This window comes from Nannospalax galili, unplaced genomic scaffold, assembly GCF_000622305.1.
Source record: "Nannospalax galili isolate Female #2095 unplaced genomic scaffold, S.galili_v1.0 scaffold385, whole genome shotgun sequence".
Classification (NCBI taxonomy): Eukaryota; Metazoa; Chordata; class Mammalia; order Rodentia; family Spalacidae; genus Nannospalax; species Nannospalax galili.
Genome location: NW_008354956.1, coordinates 1,167,059 through 1,186,229, shown reverse-complemented (window position 1 = coordinate 1,186,229; position 19,171 = coordinate 1,167,059). Strand labels below are relative to the sequence as shown.

Below are 19,171 nucleotides of genomic sequence, written 5' to 3'. Positions count from 1 at the left end.
CCCCCCCCCCCCCCGCCCCAGGACTTTTTACTCCCTCCTGGTTTCCTTTCTCCGCATCCCCTGGGCATCCCCTGGGTGTCTCCGCTGCCAAAATTCCGTCTTCCAGGGTTCAAATTCCACTCCACCCTCTCCCGGAGTTCCAGGAGCCCCAGCCGGCCTCTCAAATCCAACTTAACATTTCTTTTTCTACCTAGGGTTTTAAACTCCAACTTAAAGCTTTACATTTTGGTGCTAATTTAACCCGCATTTAGCAGTCCTCCTCTAACCCAATAAGGAAGTGCCCTCTCATAATCCCAGAACTCCGGACGTGTTGGCAGTAGGATCGCGAATTTGAGGCCAGCCTGGGCTACCTGAGGAAGGTGGGGGAAATCCAGTCGGTGTTTAATAGATGCGTGTTCTCTAGCTCATCCCCTGCTTTCTTTCACATCCCATCTTCTAGCTAGGCTGGGAATGCTCCCACAGCCAGTCCCCTATCCCTTCAGCTCCAACAGTCGTAACCCGGGCATAGGCATCTAGCTCCTTAGCAAGTCCCCAAGTGGCTCTATTGAGCTTCCTGTCTTCTCCAATCCTTGAGCCCCCAAACCCCCGATTCCTGGGAGCCCCAAGGTCCCCAGCCCACATTGTCCCAAGGCCCCTGAGTCCTTTTGCCCGATGACTGTTCCTTACCAGCTCCTGCGGAAACCAGTCCTTAGGCTCCAGGGGATGCGCAGGGATCTGGGATCCCGTCCTCCTCCAATTATAGGGCTCCCCCCGCCCCACCCCCTCCCCAGAGTTAGGGCGGGCTGAACCAGCCCCCTGTCACGAGGCGGGCAGTCTCTTTCCCTTCACAGCAGGGCAGAGAAAAGAGGTGGGGCTTGGAGGCCTTGTGACCCCCCACCCCCAGCCCCCAGGAAGAGAGACACCTCACCCAAGAATTCAGGCATCTTTCTCCATTTTTGGGTGCTAGCACCCAGCATCCCCTTCCTTGTGGGTGGCTGAGCACACCCGAAGCCTAGGCAGAAAAGGACTGGTGACAGTGGCTGCAGGGTGAAGCCGGGCCCCCTCTTTAGTGACACCAGGTATCTTTCTCCCATCCGCGGCTGGCTCAGGCAATGGGCATTCCAGGAGCCAGGGTCCCCAAACTCAGTTCTCCTGCCTCAGCCTCCCCAGTACAAACAAGAGTTACAGGTATGTGCTACACTTGGCCTTTTTTTTTTTTTTTTTTTTTTTGGTCTTTTTGAGACAGGGTCTCCCTGTAGTCTCAGCTGGCCTTGAACTCCACGTTTGGCTTTTTTAAAAAAAGTAGTTTCTTTACCCATAAAATCGGTAAAGCAGCCACCTGTAGGGACACATGCCTGTAGTTCTATTGCCTCAGGAGGCAGAGGCAGAAGGATCACAGCTGTTGGAGTCTGCTGTGATAATGGGACGAAACCTCACACAAACAGCAGCTGCACCTATACCATCTTGAATAGAGCGGAGAGCTCACACACCGGCGGCTTGCTAGCCTTGCCTCCGGTTCCCAGCTGCAGCCCAGAGGGTGGAGGTGGGAGGCTAAACACACAGCAAGGTCTGCCTGCAGCTGGAAGGGTAGGAACATGACTGCAGGGTAGGCGGCAGAACACCTGGTTCCAGGAAGGGAACAGGGTACCTAGCCAGGCCCAGGCCTGTTAGTTTTGGAGCACCCTGGCAGGGAGTGGGTGTGGCAAGGTTTCTGGGTCACCTCCTCCCCAGACCGGGGGATAGACAGAGTTTCAGTTCCCCTGTCTGGAGGGATCTAAATCAGTTCATCTGAACTCAACCTTGGTGAAGTGTGACACTTCCTGTGGGTCCCACGGCCTGTGGAGGCAGGATCCAGCTGCAGGCCAGGAGACCCCGTCTCAACCCTCCCAACAAAAGGGGCAGGGATGCAGCCCCACAAGGAGCACTTGCCTGGCACGTGAGGCCCTGGATTCCATCCTCAGCGCAGCAAAAAGATTTGTGGCCGAAGCTGAACCCCTCCTTTGTCACACTCGAGGCCCCTTCCTCCCCCCCAGGCAGTTCATTCCAGAATTGTTCTGAAGCCTATCCAGGAACTTGGTTTCTTCCTGAAGTTTTCAAGACCTCGGCCCTTCCCGTCACAAGGTCCCACACCCTACCACCTCAGCCTTTCTCTGCCACCTGGGGAGACCCTGGGCCCCAGCCCTGCCCCCACCAGCACTGCCAGCCCTGCAGCCTGTTTGCAAAGACAAAGTCCTCGGCCACCACTCTGGCTGCACCACCCAGGGGGCGAGTGACCTCGGGCGCAGCCCTCTTGGCCAGGCTAGACCAGTGAAGTCCCGGCTGGGCTGCGCAGGAGTCCTCCCTGCGTTCCCCTGCCAGGCGTTCCCTGAGCCACGTGAGCCGCCTTGCCGCACACCTCGGCGCCCCCTGCTGGCAGCCGCGGGGACGTCGGGAGCTGGAGAAAACCCAGGCTTTCCAGATCCTTTTTTTTTCATGTGTATTTTTTGCTTTTGAAGTTTTTTCTGTAAAATGTCCCGGTTCTTCCATAACTTATAAACATGATTTCTATGGAGGGGTGGAGGGGGAGTGACACGGCGGCCTAGCAGATGGGACGCTTCTCTGCTGCCCTCGGCGCGCTCCGTAGTGCTCTGGGGAGGATGGGGACATCCAGCTACGCTCCCTGAGCTTGTCCGGCTGCCTCTGATCAGTGCCCTTCAACTCCACAAACGTCCTCCGGGCTCCCGGGCTCCGATGTCCCAGGGCACCGGGGATCTTCAAGTGGCCCCCTGGGTTCCAGAAGCTGCTCTTCAGCTGGCTGCTGGGGTGGGTCCCCTCCTTCCCGCTGCCCCGACCCCTGGAGGGAGGGAAAGGAGGGGAAGGCGGCGGCGCCCAGCGGGCTGCAGGCAAGGTGGCCTGGGTCTGCGGAGGAAGGCGTGAGGCTCAGCCAATGGTCAGGCCGAAGCCACAAAGGAACTTGTTCTTGCGATGGTTCAGGAAGGCGCAGAGGGACAGTGTCAGGGGCAGCGGGGGCAGCTTCTTCTCCAGCGTGGCGCCCACAATCCAGTTACTGTTCACCGAGCCTGTGGGCAACAGCAAAAGGGTGAGGACACAACCACATGGGACCCTAACCACGTGTCGGCACCACCCAGCTACCTTATCCCAGGAGCAGAGGGCTTCCTCTCCAGCTCTGGGACTCCACCCCCCCCCCCCCCCCCCCCCCCCCCCCCCCCCCCCCATCTCAGGGGATGGTGACTACACTCCACTGGGAGTCCTGCACAACCTGGGCTGGTTACAGCCAGTGTTCTGCATGTTCAATCAAAGGCTGAAACGTCCCAAGGCTTAGGCACCAGAGTCTTAGGGGCTGGGCACTATGCTCAGCTGTCCCCACACCAGGAAGAGGTAGGACATGGGACTGGGACTGAAACAGCAGAGCTAGTCAGGGGCCCTACAGCAGGACACCAAACTGCAAGGGTCACCAGGAGAGACTATGCTGCAGATAAAACTCCTAGGCTGGGGAGCACCCCAGAAACCAGCCCAAGTCCATCCCACATACTGTACCCACCCTAACCTCAGCACCAAGGAGGTCAAGCCCAGGTCACTGCCTGCCTCTGGCTGTCCCCTCCCAGATCCCTGGAACCTGTTTCCACTAATGCGAATGGGAAGGGCTGGGAGCTTCCAAATTGCCTTCTATTCACAGGTGGGGCAAAGCCCTGAGCAGAGCTCTCGCTTAGGCGCTGGAAGAGTGGGAGAAGTTTGGTGTCCCCAACACTCACCAGATGTGCCAGGGTGGGGCCCCCAGTGCCCAACAGCCTCCCTGGGTAATTTGGAGGTACACAATGGCCCCTGAACACCATCATCCACCTTATCTCCTGTGGTCTATACCCCACCGCCAGCTGAGTCACCCCTGGTCTGTTTTCCAGGAAGGGAAACTGAGGCCTTTACCTTTGAAGAGGAAGTTGGCCTTGGGCAGGTCCAGCTGGTACCCAAAGGAGACACTGGTGTCCTGCATCCTGGTGCTGGCCTCAAACTCCACGCCCACCTGCAGCTGGGGAGGCAGAGTCAGGCACACTTGTGAGCTGCCCACAGGGTATCCTTGGCACACCTGCACAGGCAACCCCAGCCTGGAAGATCATACTGGGCAGCAGTACTCGCTCCACCTCACCTGGTCACTGGCTTTGTGGTAGTATGTTGCGTGCATGCCTGCCTGGCCCAGTGTGACTGTCGCCAACCAGTTGTTCACTATAAAAGCAGGGTTGGGTAGGGAGAGGGGATAAATGGGGCGAGGGTACCTAGAAACCCAGAGCCTTAGTTCAGACCCTGGCCCTCCTCCCTCAGACCACCAATGTGCCCCAGGCTCACATGTGTATTTCCCTGCTAGAGACATAACAGTGCCCTCCTCGCCAGGCCGCCGGTGGTAGACAAGCTCTCCACCCAGGGCCAGACATGGTGTGATGCTCTGCAGATAGTGGGCCACCAGGATTCCTGTCAGGGGAGAAAATGGTCAGGCTCTCCAGCCCAGGCTGGTCCACCCTCAGCTCTCCACATCTACTCCTCCCTAAGTAGCCCAGAGCACTGTACCCCATTCTGAGTTCAGTCTTCCAAACCTGCCTCACCTGGGCTATACCACCCTATACAGGCAGCACCCCCTCACCACAACTTACAAAGGGTAGAGGCAAGTCACACTCCCTCTCACAGTCATGAAATGCACCTAGGCAGGAATGCAGGGAAGTGACACGAAGAGCACACAGCTTGATGTGCACAGCTGAGGTCCAGACCCCAACCCACCCACCTGCCATCTGAGACCTGGGCTGGCAGGATTACCCTTGGGGCTGTGGCTAAGGGAGAGTGAGAGTATCCTTATCAATGGGACTGGCTACTGGAAAGTCAATCGGGGCATTTGTCTCTCCATAGGAGGGATGTCTCAATGACCAAATGGCCACTAACGGGCTGGACCAAAAGTCAAGGACTGAGTAGAGGACAAAGCACTACTGCAATTCTACAGGACAGAAGGCGAGCTGGGGAGGAAAGAGCAGAGACAGAGTGACAGAGAAATACTCAAGACAAGGGCTGGGGCATGGCTCAGTGGTAGAGCCCCTGCCTAGAATCCCCCAGCGAGGGGCTGGGAGTGTGCTCAATGGTTTAGCTCTTGCCTATCATATATAAAGCCCCAGATAAAAAATAAAAGACTGAGCCAGGCATGATGGTGCAGGCCTTTAATTCCAGCACGTGAGAGGCAGAGGGAGGTGGATCTCTTTTGAGTTTGAGGCTAGTCTGGTCTACATAGTGAATTCTAGGCCAGCTGGGGCTACAGGGAGACTCTGTCTCCAAAAAAAAAAAGACTGAACAGTTGGGAAGAAATGATTGAAGAGTTCTACTGTTAGATCCCACTAAGGCTAGGTGGGCAGACTAGTTCCCAGGCAGAAAAGAGGAAGCCTGCAGAGAGAGGGTGGCAGAATGCAAAGACACTTCTAGAAGAGCAGCTGGCCTGCCTGAAGGGCTAAGCCCCAACATGGGTGAGGTGGGCCCAGAGTTCCCAGCCAGGACCCTGCATGAATTCCCTGAGACTGTGATCATGCCTAGGGCAGAGCCAGGTTTCAGGGGTTCATGGAGGCCAGTGTGGGAGATCCCTCAATGAATAAGTGTTACACATTAACTCATGACTATTAGCTTTAGAATGGGTATTAATCCATTCCCAACACTCCTCAGGTCACCATCCTCATTCAACTAGGAGGAAACAGGCACAGAGCCATGAGTGGGCATTTACAGACAGTGACTTCAGGGTAGAGCCCCCAGTCCCTCAGCAGGACTGAAGACCAAGCCACCCCTAAATGCCTCTCTAACAATCCTCAGTCTTGTGGACATCATTGTGCCCTTAAGCCATTTTTCCACCCACAGCCTCCTCTGATCTGCACAGGTTCAATCTCTTCAAAGACCTGGGTCTCACCAAAGCACAATCCGGATTCTGTTCTCTTAAGAAACTGCCATAGCGGCCCAGTGCCTCACGACAATCTGAACTCCTCACATCACAGCTCAGCTTCAAAACAGAGCCATGGCCCCACACCATGGGCTACATGAACGCTCTCCTCAGGACTGTCACTGTTTCTGCCAATGAACCTTTCCTTGTGTCCAGCTGGGTTTTAGATAAACATCTACAATTATGTGTTCCCCAGGTCTGGCTGCTTCTCTCATTGCTAAAGCCACCATCATCTCGGGATACCAGGTCTCACATTGCCTGGTCTACATGTCCTACCCTTGCTCCTGCCTATGGATTACATTGGAAGTTTCTGACTTAATGACATTCCACTTAGTATTGGGTGTTTTTCTGAATCAGGGTCCCACTGTGTAGCCCAGGCAGGCCTTCAAAACTTCCATCCTGCCTCAGGCTCTACTGTGGCGTTATTCCGGGTTCACCATGTCTCCCAGCTCTGGCTTTATTTTTTATCTTTTTTTTCCTTTTCTTTGAAAAGACAGGCTCTTGATATATATAGAACCTTGGCTGGGTGCAAACTTGCTGGTGAACTTTTGCCTCAGCCTCCCAAGTGGCTGGGATTATAGAAGTATGCCACAACACTCATCTCAAGACTTTACCCCCACCGCCCCCATATTTATCCCAGGGCAGAGGACAACCTGCAGGAGTCAGTTTTCTCTCTCTACCTTGTAGGTCCCAGGGCTTGAACTCAGATTGCCAGTCTTGGCAGTAAGCACATTTACCTGCTGAGCCGCCCTGTCATCTCCATTTTATTCTCTTGACTCTAAGTAACTCTGGAGGGTCTGGACTCCAAGGATCCTTCAGCCTTCTTTCTAATGCTAGGATTAAGGTACGAGGCCCCACAATCTCAGCTAGGTTTCTTTTTTCTTGAGACAGGGTCTTCCAGTAGCCCCAACCTCACAGAGCTCCACCTGCCTCTGCCTCCTGAGTGCTGGGATTAAAAGTGTGTGCCACCACACCTGACTCAGCTAGTTTGAGACAGAATCTACCCCAAGTCGACTTGGACCTCCCAACACCTTCTAGAGCCAAGGATGATTCTGGATTTCTGATTCTCCAGCCTCCATCATACTTGGTTTATGTGGCTGCTGGGAACCAAACACAGGGCTTTTTTAGGTCAGCACTTTATCAATATCAAGTGAACTGTCACTGCAGCCCCACTTCTTTGTAGCACTGCAGATGAACCCAGCACCCATGCATGTTATGTGCTGTGTCACAGAGCTGCACTACAGCCCTTACACATTTATTCCTGGCCTCTATCACTGCCCTTACAAGGCCCTGCCTTTCCTACTGTGCTTCTGTGCTGGCCCCCACTGTACCACAAACCCCCAAAATTCCCCTGTGAGGGGCTGGGGGTGTGATTCAGTAGAGTGCTTGATCAGCATGCCTTGGCCTTGGGTCCCCTCTTTAGTAATGCAAGCACATAAATGAGTAACATGAAGCCTGGTACTTCAGAAATGACCAACAAAATCATGCTTCTGGAACAAATGGATGAACAGAAGTCGTCCCAAGGGTGCCAATGCATTCATACCCTGAGAGGCAGAGGTGCCTAAGAGGTAAGAAAAGAGTAGGCCTTGGCAGGCTGGGAGGTATGGCAGAAGGCAAGTCAAGATGTTCCACCTGCTCCCTGCCTACCTGGCCAAGGCCCACAGCATCCTTCCTCAGGGAAGTCCTAGGCAGAAGCCAAATGCCTACAGTCACTGTGCAGATGTGCAGGTTGGACGCTGCAGAGCAGTGGCACTGGTTTTCAACCAGTCAATCCTGTACCCTGGTGTGCAGCCACCTTCTTCAGGAGGCCACCCCTCCTCTCCTCGCTTCCCCTGATGGGCCCCTGGTCTGAGGCCCAGGTGTTCTGGAGAAGCTGTCTGGGTCACTCAAGGAAAAAATGGGGCCCTTTGCTAGAAGCTAGTTAGTTGGCTCAGCAGGAAGAGCACTGCACAAACTAACTTGATTCCAGTCCTTGCACCCCTCAGTGAAGGATGAGAACCGACTCCTCAAAAGCTGTCCTCTGATCTCTACATGGGCCCATAACAACACACTTAAACACAATAATGACGAATAAAACAGAAGATAAAGAAATCAGTCATTTGAACTTCACCCAGGTGGGCCTTATCCCAACAGGAACACATGCTTTGAGTATTTGAGCAAAGTATCTTTTTGCCATGCTTGGTGGCACACACCTTTAATCCCAGCATCCAGGAGACAGTGGCAGGTGATCTCACTGAGTTTGAAGCCAGCCTGGTTTATATAGGGGATTCCAGGACAGCCAGGGTTACATAGTGAGACCCTGCCTCAAAAAAACAAAATAAAACAGAAAACAAAATGGGCTGGCGAGTAGGGCACTGTCGGTCTTGGAGAGGATCAGAGTTTGGTTCTCAGCCGCCATATGTTGCTAACAATCCCAGTTCCAGGGGATCCAAAATCCTCTTCTGACCTCTGTAGGCATTGCACACAGGAGTGCACTTACATACATGTGGGTAACACACTCATACACATAAAATTAAAAAACAAACAAAAGCTGGGCGTGGTGGCTCACGCCTTTAATCCCAGCACTTGGGTGGCAGAGGCAGGCGGATCTCTGTGAGTTCAAGGCCAGCCTGGTCTACATAGTAAGTTCCCAGGCCAGCTGGGGCTACAGGGAGACCCTGTCTCAAAAAGACAACAACAACAAAAAAAGCATGAAACCCCAAACCCAAACTCAGTGCTGGGGATGGAACCAAGGACCCCCTGCACATGCAAGGTAAGAACTCTACCAATGAGCCACACCCCAGCCCCTCACTGGGGGATTCTAGGCAGAGGCTCTACCACTGAGCCACGCCCCCAGCCCCTCACTGGGGGATTCTAGGTAGGGGTTCCACCACTGAGCCACACCCCAGCCCCTCACTGGGGGATTCTAGGCAGGGGCTCTACCACTGAGTCACAGTCCCAGCCCCTCACTGGGGAGTCTAGGCACCTGCTCTACCACTGAGCCAGGGCCTGCGTATAAGACAGACATTCCTAAAGGAACAGAGAGGGTAGGGACTAGAAGCACGGATAGAGGTCGGACACTCCTGGCTTCCTCTCAACTGAAACAAAGGTTGTTAGTCTTCATCTTGGCCTTTGTCTGTCTTCCTACACCTGCATGTGGCCTCTGGCCACCCTGTGACCCACTCTGTGATCTGGAACAACCCAAGTCGAGCCCCGTGAGTACCAACACTATGAACAGCCCCATCACTTGGTACCCAGCACGCACCGGACACCATTCACAGCCTAACATGCATGTGAACTCAGCAGTGTTACACATACCAAGCGTCACCAATGACCTGAGGGCAAACATGGCTGATCAGACCACATCTGTCCAAAGCTAGACCTGCGTCCCCTCACTATGCCACACTGCCTTATAGTTTGTTTCCACGCGGATGGTGATGGAGTTCAGGGATTCACCCATGCCAGGGAATCCATCTGCCATGGAGCCACATGCCCCCACCCCAGCTTACCTACCACACACTCTTTTTTTCAGACAGGGTATCACACCACAGCCCAGGGAAACTTAAACTAGCAACAAGCCCCTTCTGTCAGCCTCCCAGGTAATGGGATTCCAAATGTGAGCCACTATATCAGCGTTTTTTTGTTTTTGGATTTATTTTTGCTTTATGTGTGCGAGTGTTGTGTTATGCCTGCATGGGTTTAAGTGCACCTATGCCATGCAGTGCCCACAGAGGGCAGAAGAGGGCATTGGATCCCCTGGAACAGAAGTTATGGATGGCTGTTAGGTTAGCTGTCATGTGGGTGCTGGTGGGATTCAAACCCAGGTCTATTGTAAACAGCCAGTGCTTTTAAATGCTGAGAGATCTCTCCAATCCCCAGCTTTTATTGTTCATGTTTTTTTTGTTTTTTTTTTTTGTGAAAGACATAGGTTTTTAATTTGTGTTAACAGCTTTGCCCTGAACTGAACTTGCACCAATCCTTGTGAGTGCTGGCATGTCGGGTTTGTATCACCATACCCAGAGCTTTGGTGTTTTGTTTGGCCAGCATGTAAGTGCACCATGTGTGTACAATGCCTGCAGAAGCCAGAAAAAGGAACCAGATCCCCTGGAACTGGAGGTACTGATGGTTGTTAGCCACAATGTGGGTACTGGGAACTGAACTCAGATCCTCTGGAAGAACAGTAAATGCTGAGCCACCTCTCCAGCCCTACTTTTATTAATTTTTGAGACAGGGTCTCATGTATCCCAGGCTAGCCTTGAATTCATTGATGACTTTGACTTAAAAAATTATGGTATGTGTATATACACATATGTATGTAGATACAGATGGCACAACTTGTGGGAGTCTGCTCTCTCCTACCATATGGGTCCTGAGGATTGAACAGGTCATCAGGATTGGCAGCAAGTATTTTTCCCTACTGGCCCATCTTTCTGGGTTGACTTTGAACTTCTGACTCTCTAAGTGCTGGAATTACAGGTATGAGCCACCACACCTGGCTTTTGTTTTGTTTTGATCGGTTTTTGAGACAGGGTTTCATAGCCCACCTCAGCCTCCCCAGTGCAAGTCACTCCCACCCTGCCCACAGTATAGAGGGTAAGATGGCAGGCCCCGTGAAGTCAAAATCATGTGCTTTGGAAGGGAGTAGGGACCTGCAACAAGGGCTTCATGACCATCTTCGCAGCCTCTACCTCTTACCTGAACCCACTAGGACATCTGGGTTGCCTAGAGTGACAGCAGCTGTGAAGTCAGAACCTCGGTACTCCCCGTCCACCTGCCAGTTCACGAACTTGGACTGCTGGGTCTGTTGGGGAGGGGCAGCGTGAGTGCCACAGGCTGAGGGAACACCTGGGGTGGAGAGGTGACAGGTCACACCCACCCAACTCACCTGAATGGCCATCTTGGACCTGAGGCCTGGGCTCAGCTGGTGGATGACCTGCGCATTGAGGCTACCACTGTTATCCATATCGCCAACTAGCACCGGGAACGCCTGTGGGTGAGGGGGCAGCTTAGACATCAAAGCCTCACACTGGGGTTCCCCTCCTCCTCGAAGCCCTCCCTCAGTCCCTAGACTGAGTTAGAGTCCCTCTCTAGGCTTGCAAGACTTTTGAATTCCTCTACCCATTGAGCCGTGTGTCCACCTGGGTATTATTCTTTGACAACACATTTGTCCCCTGCCCTAATGGACTGAGAGTCCCATGACCACTTTTGTCACTGCTGTGTCCTGGCAGGCAGAGAAGCAAACTTGCCATGTGGCTAATGGCAGCTATGACCTCGAGTGTGCTGGGATTACAGGCCTGTGTTATCAGGCTAGGCTTGAGGTTCCTTTGTTCTTTCTTCCATTTCTTGAGACAGATCTTGCTATGTAGACTAGGCTGGCCTGGAAGTCTACATCCTCTGCCATAGCCTTCCCAAGAGCTGGGATACAGACCTGTGCAACCACACTCAGCTGGACAGAGCTGGGCCTGGTGGTGCACACCTTTAGTTCCAGTACTCGGGAGGCAGAGGCAGGGGAGCTCCATGAGATCAAGGCCCACCTAATCTCCATAGTAAGGTGCAGGCCACTCATGGCTACATAGTGAGACCTTGTCTCAAACAAACAAACCAAAAACAAAACCCCAAAGTAATGTAAAATAATAAAAACATTATAAAAATTACAAAACAAGCAAAAAGTGGATAGGTAGCAAGTGGGAGATTGCTCAGTGATAAAAGTGCTTGCACATGTAAGCACAAGGACCTGAGTTCAAATCCCCAGCACCCACACAAAAACCAGGAGAGTCTGCACATGCCTGTAACTCCATTACTGTGGCAGACAGGCAGATGCTGCGTCTTGGCTGGCTGGCCAGTCAGCCTGCCTAGCCTAAGCAGTGAGTGACGCCAAGCTAAGAGAATAAGGTAGAGCAACAAGGGAAGGTGTCTGATCTCTGGCCTCTGCAAGTGCACACATGATCATGCAGCCCCCCACCCCAAGTGAACAAGTGCACACATGATCATGCAGCCCCCCACCCCAAGTGAACAAGTGCACACATGATCATGCAGGACCCCACCCCAAGTGAACAAGTGCACACATGATCATGCAGCCCCCCACCCCAAGTGAACAAGTGCACACATGATCATGCAAGCCCCCACCCCAAGTGAACAAGTGCACACATGATCATGCAGGACCCCACCCCAAGTGAACAAGTGCACACATGATCATGCAGCCCCCCACCCCAAATGAATAAGTAGGGGCTGAGGATGTAGCTTGGGTGGCACAGTGCTTGTCTAGCATGCCCTGGGCTCGATCTTCAGCACTGCATAATGCTGGCCGCACTGTATACACTCAGTGTGGTGATTAAATCTTGTAATCCCAGCACTTGGGGAAGTGGAGGAAGCAAGATTGGTAGTTCAAAATCATCCTTAGCCACAGGTGAGCTCAAGGTCAGCCTAGGTTACATAAGGCCCTGTCTCAAAAAATAAAAATGTTTGCAGATAATATAATCAGAGATCTAATTCAGTACCAGTCAGCTCCTCCTCAGGCCTCCAGTTCCCCACTCCACACCCTACAATCCAGGCTCCTAGGGCAGCCTGAGGGAAGCCTGATCCTGTCTCTCATCCAATCCCTTGGTAGCTCTCCAGCACCCCCTGGAGTACGTCCAAGCCCCAAGCTTGACATTCTAGGTCCTGCCCCACATCTGGCCAGGATCTGTGCATCTGGGTCCCTACCAAGCATCATCCAGGGCCAGGCAAAGAGCAGAGCCTCGGGGATGATGCTGCAGGAATAATCTGTGTTCCAAACTAGGGACAGTCCTATGAGTCCCACCTCCCAACAACCCAAATACTCGTCTCCTCCCCACCAAGCTCCTGAGCAGGGTGCTTGGCTCATTTCCTGGAGGACATAATGAAGGAACAACTTGAGAAACCTTACCTCTGTGGGACTCAGCTGTTTTGTCCCCACATATGTGACCCCAAAGTGGTAGTTGGACTCCCCAATTGTGCCAAGGGCTACAGTGTGGGTGACCTGAAAGAAGACAGCAAGGTGTGGGTTAGGGTCTGGCCAGCCCAGCTTCCCTGCTGGAGAGGGCAAAGACAGGGTCTCTGGGCTAGGCAGGATATGGAGACTGGGGGTGTGAGACTGGCCAGATATTTGGTGGCAGGGCCATGCTCAACAATTTTGAGATCTGGAGTTCCACCAGCGTAAAACAAAAGAAAAAAAAAGAGGGTGTGAGCTGAGAAAGTCTGAGGCTACTCACGGGAGTTGGGCTAGGGTGAGCTACACACCTGGTGCTGCTGTCTCACTTGGTGATTTTAAGAGGCATCCCTGGATTCTGGGTCCCTAAACCCAAATCCTACCATCACCACCACCCCTGAGTAGTCAACCTGGAATGTATCTGAGTTGTATTTTGTTTTGATCTCAGGTTTTGAGATAGGGTCTTGATACATAGCTCGAGCTACCCCAGGATGATTGATGATCCAGCCTCAGCCTCCCAATATTGGGATGAGAGGTGTGTTACTGTACCTCAATCTTTCCAAATACCAAAGAGCCCAGCCCTTAGAGAATGTGATCAGCACACACGTAGGGGGATGGCTGTGACCACCTGGGGGGAGGGGCACCAAGGCACCAGGGAGGCTTACCTGAAATCGGTTACTCAACCCTTTGTTGACTGTAAGTTTGACACCTTCCATCTGAACAGGAAACAGCTCTGTAGAAAAAACCTCCATCACACCTCAAATTCTCCTCTCCTTCCCTCCCATCCTCAGCTCTCTCCAGAGATACACAAAGTATCCCACCCAGTAGGGGCAACTCTACCTAGTGGATGGTACCAGGGCCTTTTGCCTGTAACTGAAACCCAGGGCCATCACCTGGGTGACTTAAGAAACTTATTTCCTGACAAATTTCTCATCTGTACAATGGGGACCCTCACCACCTAGAGCTGTTCCAAGGTTTTAATGAGTTAACATACACTGAGTATTAGAGCTAAGCGTGTACCACTGTTATTAGGATCCAGACCTCTTGGGTTGCACCCCTGACGGGAACCTAAGGGACATCGTGCTGACACTGTGACCTTGGGCCTCAGTTCTCTTCCCGATCACAATAGTCTGGCAAGGCTGATTCCGAAGCTCTCAGCTCTCCAAGCCTTCTCTCTCCAGCTGTGGCATTCCACCGTAAGGGACTCTGATCGCACAGTTCCAAGCCCCAAGTTCAAGGTTCCACCATCCCACCCCACCGTGAACTCCTAACGCTCTGTTCGATGTCTGCAACGATGCGCGCCAATTCCCAGGGTCCCTGGAAGAGCTGTCCTCCTTTTCCCCTAGGGATCTGGGGTCCGGGCCCCTCACCCTTGCATTTCCGGTGGCACTCCTCGAACGTGCCCGGGTTGGGCAGGCAGTCGCAGGCTCCATCATCAGCGGCCCCCGCAGCGCCGCTGGCCGCAGGCCCGGAAGTCCGTTCTGAACCTCGGCCAGCGCTCGCCCCGGCGCCCAGGCCACCCCCAAGCGGCGGTAACGTGAAGCCCGGCGGCGAAGGCGGCGGCGGCAGCCCCACGAGGGACGGCGCTGGAGGCGGCGGCGGCCCTGCGGGCGGCGAGCTAGCAGCCAACACGTTCCCCATGGTATCTGCGAGGGGAGAGGCCAGAGGTCAGAGGCCACACACACCCCCGGAGCCTGCCTCCGCCACCTCCCACCACGCTCGGACCCGGGTTCTTACTGGCGGCGGCGCCTGTTCCCGGCCTGGGCTCCGCTCCTACCCCGTGCGCCACGCGCAACCGAACCCGCTGCCGCCGTCGCCGCCGTATCCCCGCCCCCCTGCAGCACATTGGTTCAGTGTCCCCCGGGGTCCGCCCACCCCTCGCAGGACTCCCGCCTGCTATTGGAGAGAGGGAGGGAAGTCCCGCCCACACCGCAGAAACACCCCTTCCTATTGGTTGTCACTTGCGAGCGTTTGGAGGGGCGGCTGGCCGTTCCCATTGGCTCGATGCGTCCGTTCCCATTGGCTCGAGACCGTGTTCTCCATTGGTCAGTACCAATGACTTGGCACGCCCATTGCGCGTTTCCCCGCCCCTCTACTGACGGACCTGTGCCCCGCCCTATATCGAACGCCGTAGTCATTGGTCAGCTTTGGCTGCTCCTCTTCCTGACTGGCTTTGGTGGCTCCAGAGGCCGACCTTGGTTATGTATTAACTTAGTTCTCTCATTGGTTAACTTACCAGGGTCAAAGGACACAAGTGAAGGTGCGTTGCGCCGCAGACGCTGCTAGGCAGCAAGGTCAGGCCTTGCGTCCCACCAGGCACCGCGGCGGAGGAGCAGGGTCGCCGACCGAGAAACCGGAAGTGCTGCCCCTTCCCACAGTGCCTCGGGAGATGCCTAAACTCGTTTGTGAACTCTGTCCCGCTTGTAGTTACCCACAATGCCCCTTTATCCCTGAACGCTACAGCTGTGTTGAACCCACCCCTTTTGTTACCCATCATGCCGTCTGTTCCTCCCAGGTCACTGTGGCTTCTATGTTTGGTCCATTCATTCCTTTCCTATTACCCAGCATGCACTCGCCCATTCATTTGCGCTTCACTTCCTTAGCTTTCTTTAGCCCATTTCTGCTTGTTCACTTTCATCATCCTTCCGGCCTTTTGCTAATTAACCGTCACGTTGAGGAACCATTCATTCCTGGCCATTACCCATCATGCCTGCGGCCCCTATTTCTCCATTATTTATCTCTTTGCCTCTGCTCACTCATTTAGATACATTATCCATCACGCTTTGGGGGCTTTTATTAAAAATAATACTCATAATTTTTCCCTTAGCCTAGTTTTGATTTTTTTTTCTGAACTCTATATAAGCCCAAGATGGCCTTGAACTATTGGCAGTCCTCCTGCCTCAGCTTCCCAAGTGCCCTTAGCCTATTCTTTCTTGCCTAAGCCTCTCAGCTGATTACTGCTAAATTTATCTTTTTTTCCCGTTATTTTTGGACATTCTCATTAGTTGTTACATTCATTCCTTTTCAATACAGTGTGCCTGTTCTGGGAACCTCCCCGAATGCTACCCTATCATTTTGTTTTCCTTGATGCGTCTTTGCTTGCTACCCTATCAAGTCCCAGGTTATCTTTGGACCTTTTGGGGGGTCTGTATTACATCTTGATTACAGTTCACTGATGCCTTCAAGCTCCGTTGTCCTTGGCCATTTCCCCCCACGTCAGACCCTATCATCTCCTTCAAGGCTCACAGAAAACACAAAATCTCGTCAAAGTATAAACACCTATTTTGTAGGAAATGCTTACAAAACAGTATCATTGCCTGAACTCCCAACCCAGATGACCCATTTTTTTTCCCCTAAAGAAGGATGTTTAGGCTCATCCCACTGGGCACGGATAAAAAGGATTCAGTAGTCTTCAGGGTAACAGCAACTTCTCCCAAACCTTGGGTTGCAAGGCACACTTGGATGAGGCTCATCCCTTTAGCACTGGGCTGGGGCTTCATGCTCTGGAGACAGGAACTAGGGTGTTGGGGGATGAGGGGAAGATGTGGACCCTGAGACTCCTGCCTGCAGGAGGGAAAGGAAATAGGAAGGGGGTAGAGGGACTTCCGCTGCCTTGAGGGCTCAGGTCTGAGCAACTGGAAGCCCGTAATCTCAAGCTTGCAGACCTATGGGACTGTATAGCCTGGGGACAAATCAGAGGTCTGGAGTCTTCTTTGGGACTCTTGAGATGCAGGTGGGAGGTGTGGCATGGTCAAAGGGTCCAGCTAGATCTTAGGAGTCCTTGGGGTCAGAGGTTGGCGCAGAACTATCTGCACTTCAGGAGATAAGTCTCAGGTGTCCGTTGTTTTGCAGGTTTCTCTGGGTCAGAAATCATAGACTGGAGGTCACATTGGCGCCACTATGGTAGAAATCACAGATGGAATGCATGGGGTGATAGGAGACCATGGTTCGCCCAGGAGCCAGGAGTTCTAGACCACCTGACAGAAAGCTGAGGGGTAAAGGGTGATAAGTGAGAGGCCAGAGACACTGTACCTCACACATACATGGCCCGTGACACGAAAAAGTCTTTGCCCTGGTAGGAGTCAGAGGGGCTGGGGTAGGACAGGGCATCATAAATGGGGTTGATTTTATCCAGAAAGTCTTCCTCCTCCTCCTCCTCCTCCTCTTCCTCATCTAGACCCAGGGAAACTCCCTCTACAGCAGAAGGCCCTGGAGGCACCAGGAGGGAGGGGCCCAGGCCTGTGGCCCCCAGCAGCAGGGGCCCAGATCGCTCTTCCAAGGTAGGCAACTCTTGGTATCGAGGCATTTCCTGCAGGCACAGAGCAGAGAGGAACTCAAGGTCATTTCATTGGCATGATAGATCCCAAACTTGCTTCTTGAGCCCGGATTCCTGGCCACCCTCTTCCCACGCCAGTCCAACCTAACTACAGCACTGCTACCCATTTTCCCTGGAGCTGAACTGCTCTAATGTAACCACAGGGCCACCCTTAGTCCAAAGCCCGCTGGACCTGGTGGCTCATGCCTGTAATCCTACCACTTGGGAGGCTGAGGCAGGTGAGTTACTATGGGGTCAAGTCTGACATGGGCTACAGAGTGAGACCTTGTCTCAAAACATACAAGAGGAACTGGAAAGATGAATGACTTGGTGGATAAAAGCTGCTCTTTCAGAGGACCCTGGTTTGATTCCCACCATATGGCGGGTAACAACTGTCTGTAACTCCAGTTCCAGGCGATCTGGATCTGACACCCTCTTCTGACTGCCACAGGCATGGCAGGACATGGGTGCATTTACATAATACAGTAGACTCATACACATAAAATAAACTAATAATAAAATATTTTTTAATAATAAATTAAAAAAAAACAAACATACAAGAGGGGCTGGAGAGATGGCTCAGTTTAAGAACACACCAGTTCCAGGGGATCCAATAGCCTCTTCTGTCCTCTGCAGGCATTGCACACAGGTGCACTTACCTACATGCAGGCAATATACGAATACACATAAAAATAAATTCAAAAATATGAAAAATAATAAATTAAAAAAAAATTTTTTTTGGTCTTTTTGAGACAGGGTCTCCCTGTAGCCCCAGCTGTCCTGGAACTCACTATGCAGACCAGGCTGGCCTTGAACTCAGAGATCCATCTGCCTCTGCCTCCTGCTGAGTGCTGGGACTAAAGGCATGTGCCACCATGCCTGGCTCAGTCTTTTTTGTTGTTGTTTAAGGTGTACGTGTTTTGTCTGCATGTATTTAAGTGCACTGCTGCAGTGACTGCAGAGGACAGAAGAAGGTGTCAGAGCACCTTTGGAAGTGAAGTTAAAGATGGTTGTTAGCCACCATGTGGGTACTAGGAACAGAACCTGGGTCCTCTGAAAAAGTAGCCAGGGCTCTTAACTGATGAGCCATCTCTGACTTCAGTCTTCAGTTGATTTAACCTTGATTGCTAAACAGCCCCTTAAACCTCAACCTCTTTAAGCCTCCTTATCTGACTCGTGGTATCCAGGAGACTCTCTATGGTGGGATCTCCCCTGTAAGCACAGGCCTTGGCCAGTGCACATGCTCAGTTGAGACACTCCATCTAACGTGGGGTCCTTGGGCTTCTGACTGAGTATAGATAGACTCAGTCATGAGTCCTCAGCTTAGCTCAGTGATCTGAACTGTGACTAGACACCTAGCCTTGACCCTCAGCCCTGTATCTCAGACCCCCCGCCCAGACCACCTTGGTTCACCCCAGAGATCCTACCTGATCAGCGCAGGAGACACCAGCATCAAAGTATGGTGTCTTCAGTGGGCTGTGCTCCGAGGCCCCGAGAGTGAAGAGCTGAGAGGGCTACGGGAGGACAGGGAGGGCGATCAGGGCTCTTCAGGGTGGCCTCTGACTGCCAGCCTGTTCCCAGCCCAACAGCCCTCTCTCAGTCTGGTCCCAGGGAGGAAAAGTGGGTATCAAGCCAGGCTAGCCTGGGCTCTAGGAGTTCTCACCATCTCTGGTTCCTCCAGCCTGGCCTTGGGGGTCGGTGGCTTGTAGGAGGGAGGTCCTTCCAGTCTGTGGGGTAAGAGGCAGGTCAAGGGGAATTAAGCCTCATCCTTAGGGTGACCTCCCCAGGGTCACAGGAGGTGATACCCCCTCTGCCTGCATCCCCTTTCTGTTGGCCCTACCCCCTTGCCTGTGGGGGACTTAAGACTCACGGCTCAGTTTTCCCTCTTTTAGGAAGTGTCTCTGATTTGGTCACACTGATGTGTGCTGTCCATTTGGACACTTGCTGAGTTTGTGTTGAAATGTGGTCTATGACAGTGTTCAATATTACGTGCCGCAAC

General features: G+C 53.0%; 3 protein-coding genes across 3 annotated transcripts in view; all 3 read right to left on the bottom strand.

Moving 5' to 3' along the window:
- Apoe (apolipoprotein E) overlaps positions 1–792 on the bottom strand; it is a 2,860-nt gene extending 2,068 nt beyond the window's left edge. Inside the window, exon 1 of the mRNA XM_008852001.3 lies at positions 667–792. The gene's annotated coding sequence lies outside the window, so the exon portion shown is untranslated. The remainder of the gene's footprint in view (positions 1–666) is intronic.
- Positions 793–2,441: 1,649 nt separating this feature from the next.
- Tomm40 (translocase of outer mitochondrial membrane 40) lies at positions 2,442–14,689 on the bottom strand. Its single transcript, XM_008852000.3, has 10 exons — positions 14,595–14,689; positions 14,228–14,503; positions 13,523–13,590; positions 12,816–12,908; positions 10,797–10,898; positions 10,607–10,712; positions 4,318–4,440; positions 4,121–4,197; positions 3,901–4,003; positions 2,442–3,038 (listed from the first exon to the last, which is right to left on the bottom strand). The coding sequence occupies exons 2-10, from the start codon at positions 14,496–14,498 to the stop codon at positions 2,899–2,901; spliced, it is 1,083 nt and encodes a 360-aa protein (XP_008850222.1). The 5' UTR covers positions 14,499–14,503; positions 14,595–14,689; the 3' UTR covers positions 2,442–2,898.
- Positions 14,690–16,121: 1,432 nt separating this feature from the next.
- Nectin2 (nectin cell adhesion molecule 2) overlaps positions 16,122–19,171 on the bottom strand; it is a 40,235-nt gene continuing 37,185 nt past the window's right edge. Inside the window, exons 7-9 of the mRNA XM_008851997.3 lie at positions 18,836–18,899; positions 18,600–18,686; positions 16,122–17,166 (exon numbers count right to left, since the gene is read on the bottom strand). Of these exons, the coding sequence (XP_008850219.1) occupies positions 16,891–17,166; positions 18,600–18,686; positions 18,836–18,899 (427 nt within the window). The 3' untranslated portion in view covers positions 16,122–16,890. The remainder of the gene's footprint in view (positions 17,167–18,599; positions 18,687–18,835; positions 18,900–19,171) is intronic.

Excerpts from the sequence above, each read along its gene's own strand:
- Tomm40 (XM_008852000.3), bottom strand. The coding sequence starts at position 14,498 with ATGGGGAACGTGTTGGCTGCTAGCTCGCCGCCCGCAGGGCCGCCGCCG. Across the intron at positions 13,591-14,227 it reads GTGCCACCGGAAATGCAAGG|AGCTGTTTCCTGTTCAGATG; the intron begins GTGAGGGGCCCG and ends TTTTTTCTACAG. Across the intron at positions 4,198-4,317 it reads TCTAGCAGGGAAATACACAT|TGAACAACTGGTTGGCGACA; the intron begins GTGAGCCTGGGG and ends CTGCTTTTATAG.